This window comes from Bufo gargarizans, chromosome 1 (genome assembly GCF_014858855.1).
Source record: "Bufo gargarizans isolate SCDJY-AF-19 chromosome 1, ASM1485885v1, whole genome shotgun sequence".
Taxonomy (NCBI): domain Eukaryota; kingdom Metazoa; phylum Chordata; class Amphibia; order Anura; family Bufonidae; genus Bufo; species Bufo gargarizans.
Genome location: NC_058080.1, coordinates 29981067 through 29986195, shown reverse-complemented (window position 1 = coordinate 29986195; position 5129 = coordinate 29981067). Strand labels below are relative to the sequence as shown.

The window sequence follows — 5129 nt, the reverse complement described above, 5'->3', positions numbered from 1 at the left end:
AATACCTTGTCCGGCGATGCGTTCCATTGCTGCGTTCCACTTGGTGCCAGGAACTGACGTCCTAGCACTTCCGGCTTCGTTATGCGTTTCACCATGCGTGTCACGATACCGGAAGTGACATGGTTATGACGATCTGCATTCCGGAATGAGGTTCAAGCACCCGAAGGAGTTTTCTGGCGTCCGGAAATTGGATCTGGACAAGCCCGGTTTTAAATAGTTGGCACCACCACAGCCAGGGCTAGCTTTGGGCCCGGACAACCTGGTGTCTTCTGTGGGTAATCCACCATTTTCCCACCTATAACAGCCTCTGCCGTTTGATGCATAATTTGTTTGCTTAGCCTGATTCAATTTTCCGATATGTGTAACGCTGCGGGCCTCCTTCTGAGTTATGCGTGTGTCTATATGCTGCTTTTAGGCATTTTTGGCCTCCTACTGATATGCTTCTATATATATACTTGTTTCTAGGCATCTTTAGAGGGATAAGGAGTTTCATTTCTCTCTTCTTTCCTTCTGCAAAAACACCCTGTGGTTTGAGATCTGGCTGTAAAGCTAAGTATTGCAATTGCATCACACTGTGTTTATCTATCCTGATTCTTTCACCCCCTGATGAGCCTGATAAATGTTAGGTGAAACGCGTCAGGGCTTTGTGTATATAATAAATTGTTTTTTTGGTTTAAGAGAGTAATGGTGATGTCCATCCATTAGGATTACCAGCCACTCTCTACCTTATTATTGTTAATATCTTCCCTGTTTAGGGTTTGCTAGGGACAAGGTAGCATTAGGTTTGGGGACAGGAAACCTCCACCATCAGTTGGTCGCCCTGGGCTTAGCAGTCTTCTAGGGCCTCTAGGGTAAGTTTTTTTCCTTCGGCCCTGCAATCTTTTTGGGCTAGAACTTACTTTCTTTTACCCGTATCCGAGTGTCTACCCCGTCACCATGTATGCTTTTCTTTTTGGGGGCCACTACTCCCCCAATCTTGGTAACTGTAGTACACCACTGTTGGTATATACATACCTATACCCGCTTAAATATTAAATCAAGGTAATTTTAAAAGTCACTTTTTTCATATATGCTATTTACTCCTAAAACGGTTGTGACAAAGTATCTTCTAAGAAAACTTTAATGCGGATAGTAATTTCTTCAAAACTATACAACTCACAAACACTAAACATATACCTATGGTCGACTGAATCCTCCAGATGGTATATATTCCAGACTTGATGGACAATCCTGCTGCAAATCCCATTCCCCTCCCCCCACCCCCTTCCCCTCCCCCCCATACCTTACCCAGTTTTTTTTCTTTATTTTAAATGATGATACAATATCTTTATCATATGTAAAAAATACTATTGTATTTCTGATCTTTAAGAATGTTACTTTTTATTGAAACACAAAACGATACATTTAAGTGAGCTATACTCCTCAATAAAAAGTGTTTTGAAACTATATATGATCAGAACCAGGGAAGCCATACTTTGAGCTTGTACATTAATGTGACTGGAGGTCTGTCAGAGAGACAGCATAGAAAGCCTTATCTCTAGACAGTACAGCTACCATAGGGTCAGACAGGGGAGATCTAAATTTAATTTATTGATAGAGAGAGTTGCGTTTAAAAAAATAAAAATAAAAAATATTTTGTAAAGTTTCTTAAATTAATCAGTGTACCAAACCTGACCAGATGAATTTTCCCACATCACAGTCATCATATATTGTTGTGGACCTTTGTCCTTTTGCAAATTTTTTGCTGTAAAACACTTTCAAAATTTCTCCAGTTAATAAGTGCTGACAACCTGACCTGACGGTGACAGATTTTCCAGCCTTGTAGTCGCCGTGTTGTGCAGTGGACGGACTGTTTAGGCTTTAGAATAAAATGTCTGGTAAACAACAGGGTGATAATGGGCAAGGTAATGGAAGATGAAAGACCCGTGCCACACCATCCACAAGTGAGAATGTGGGTGGTTGTTGTGCTAGGAGCAGCAGCACAGTTGGCACCGGCTTTTCGGCCAGTAGTAGCAGGCCACAGTTTTCCCTCTCTTCCCATAGGAAACATATTATTAAAAAAGGAAGCAGAGGAAATTGTGAAGTAAATTATTTTACTGCTCAGTTCAGTCTAATATTTCACAGGCCAGTTCAGATGACCCTTACCCCGAGCGTCACACCATAGGCAGAGTCCACTTCCACGTTCTGATCCAGCACCAGGAATCCTGGGACTTGCAGTTACACGCCTCCCAGTAGTATAATGCCACAAGTGCTCCCCTGCACCAGCTCTAGATGGATAAGCTTAGGATAGAGGAATAACTAGTAAAGCACTGTCACATGTAGACAGAAAGTCTTCAGACCCTTTTACTTTTCTCACATTTGTTATGCTGCTCCTTGTGCTGAAATAAAAATAAAAATTACACTCGAAAGCCCATAATGACAAGTAAAAACAGCACTTTACAATTTTTGCAAATTTATTAAACAGGAAAAATTTAAATTTGGCCTGGACATAAGTATTCAGACCATTATCCTTAAAATTTAGCAGTGGGGCCATTTCTTTCTCTAGATAATCTTTGAGATGTTTCTACAACGTGATTGGAGACCACCTGTGAAAACAATTTAGAAAGACACAGTCTTGTCTACACTATATAAGGTCTCACAGCTGGCTGCTGGCTGCAGATCTGGAGAAGAGGACCAAAAAATTTATGTTGTACCAAAAGTTTCAAAGAGCATTGTGGCCACCATAATTCTTAAATAGAAGAAGTTTAAAACAACCAGGACTCTTGCTACAGCTGGAAACCCCACCAAACTAGATAATCGAGGTATAAGAGCCTTGGTAATAGAGATGAGATCAATAGCCTAATAATCACTCTGGCTGAGCTTCAAAGATCCTGTGTGCAGATGGGAGAAAGTTCCAGAAGGTCAACAATCACTGTAGCACTCCACCATTTGTAACCTGAAAGAAGACTCTGGAATTTGAAAAAAAAAAAGAAGCACCTAAAGGACTCTTTAAAAAAAAAAAAGTTTTTCTGGTCTAATGAAACTAGGATTGATCTTTTTGGCCTCAATTCTAGGCATCCTGTTTGGAGGAAACAAGGCACTGCCCATCACCTGCCCAATACCATCCCTACAGTGAAGCATGGTGGTAGTAACAACATGTTGGGGGTGTTTTTTAGTGGCTAGACAGGGAGACTGCTCAGGGTTGATAAAAAGCTGAACGAGCAAACCTGATCCAGAGTGTTCTGCATCAGATTGGGCCAAAGGTTCACCTTCTAACGAGACAATGACCCTAAACACACAGCTAAGACAGCATAGGAGCAGCTTAGAGACAACTTTGTGAACATACTTGAGTGGCTCAACTAAAGCCCTGAACCCAATCAAACATCTCAGGAGAGACCTGAAAATGGCTGTCCACCAATGGCCCCCATCTAACCTTACAGAACTTGAGAAGAATTGCAGAGAATCACGGGTGCAAACCTTGTGGCATGATCAACAAGAAGACAGGAGCCTGGAATCACTGTCAAAGGGGCTTCAACTAAGCCCTGAGTTAAGGGTCTGAATACTTATGTTTATGTCTTTTCAACAAATTTGTAAAAATTGTGAACATTCTGCATTTACTTTCTCATTATGGAGTATTGTGTGCAGAATGACAGGGAAAAACTGGATTTTTTTTAAAAAAAAATATATTTTACTGTAAGGTCACAACATAAAATGTGAAAAAGTGAAATGGTCTGAAGGCTTTGATTGCATTGTACAGCATATCCTTCATTGTGACTACATTTAATTTACTTTTTTACTAATTGGTTTCGGGAGTTCAGCTCAGGTTTCATTATTAGGATGTAACATTTAGGAAAGAATATACAGGCTAATATTCCAGCAGATGAGGACAATATGGCGAATATCTCCACAGCCACCATGTTCTTTCCTCTAGTGCTCAGGTAAGCCGGGATCATGGAGATCCAGACGCTGCAGAACACCAGCATGCTGAAGGTGATGTACTTGGCCTCATTAAAACTGTCCGGTAATGTCCTCACCATGAAAGCCAGAACAAGGCTCACAGCTGCCAGGAGCCCCAGATAACCCAACATGGAGTAGAACCAGATATCTGAGCCTTCATTACACTGAATGATGATCTTCCCAGGATAAGAGTGGTGGTCAAACTCCTGATATGGAGGAGACACTGACAACCAAATAGCACAGATTTTCACTTGTATGACGGAACATATCACCAACACATAATAGGACACTCTGATCTCCACCAACTTCCTCCAGGAACTGCCTGGTTTGGTGGCTTTGAAAGCAATGCAGACCATGATAGTCTTGGCCAAAACTGAAGAGAGTGCAACTGAGAAGAAAATGCCAAAGGATGTTTGTCTCATCTTACAGGTTATGTCTACTGGAGGACCAATGAACAAGAATACACAGAGGAAGCTCAACATGATGGAGACCAAGAGGATGAAGCTCACTGTCCGGTTATTGGCCTTTACTAGAGGAGTGTCCCAATGTAAGATGAACTTTCTTGTGATGTAGCAGGTTATAGCACAGCAGAGAATCACAATTATAGAGAAGACTGAAGCCATGGTATCTTCTTTATATGAGAGAAATTCATAGACTTTAGGAAGACATCTTGTTTTTCCTGGATCTGGCCACTGATCTTCAGGGCATTTCTGGCAGATGGCACCGTCTGTTGAAGAAAGAGAGATTTAGTTTTGTGAAATAAAAATTAGTTATAACGGAATATAACGGAATTCTTTGATGGAATGCAAAATGGAAGCCTTTAAGAGGCATTCTGATTTGATCCATCATAATAGATTTCTATGTGTAAGCATAACAGGACTGTTTTCCATCCTGCATAACGGAAACCAGACCTATAACGGAATACCCTAATGCAACTACGAACTCGCCCTTATTCTGATAATGTCTGTAAAATGGAGAAGAATACAGTGACATAAAAAGGTCTGGGCACCCTGGTCAAAACTGCTGTGAACAGATTAAGCAAGTTCAAGATGAAATGATCTCCAAAAGGCATAAAGTCTGTGAAGGTTCTCATTTATTCAGGTCATGGTATATCTGTAAAGAATAAATCAAGGCAACTGGACGTACTGTAGATTTCTTGAAAAATAAATTTGCAAAAATCACAGAAAAGAGAA

At 40.8% G+C, this 5129-nt stretch overlaps 1 protein-coding gene across 1 annotated transcript; it reads right to left on the bottom strand.

Annotated features, from left to right (window-relative positions):
* Positions 1-3764: 3764 nt before the first annotated feature.
* On the bottom strand, positions 3765-4559 carry LOC122923691 (vomeronasal type-2 receptor 26-like). The gene has a single exon (XM_044274575.1). It carries the CDS (start codon positions 4557-4559, stop codon positions 3765-3767), a length of 795 nt encoding a protein of 264 aa, XP_044130510.1.
* Positions 4560-5129: the final 570 nt, after the last annotated feature.

What these genes read in the sequence shown, in the direction of transcription:
- LOC122923691 (XM_044274575.1), bottom strand. Translation starts at nt 4,559, where the DNA reads ATGGCTTCAGTCTTCTCTATAATTGTGATTCTCTGCTGTGCTATAACC.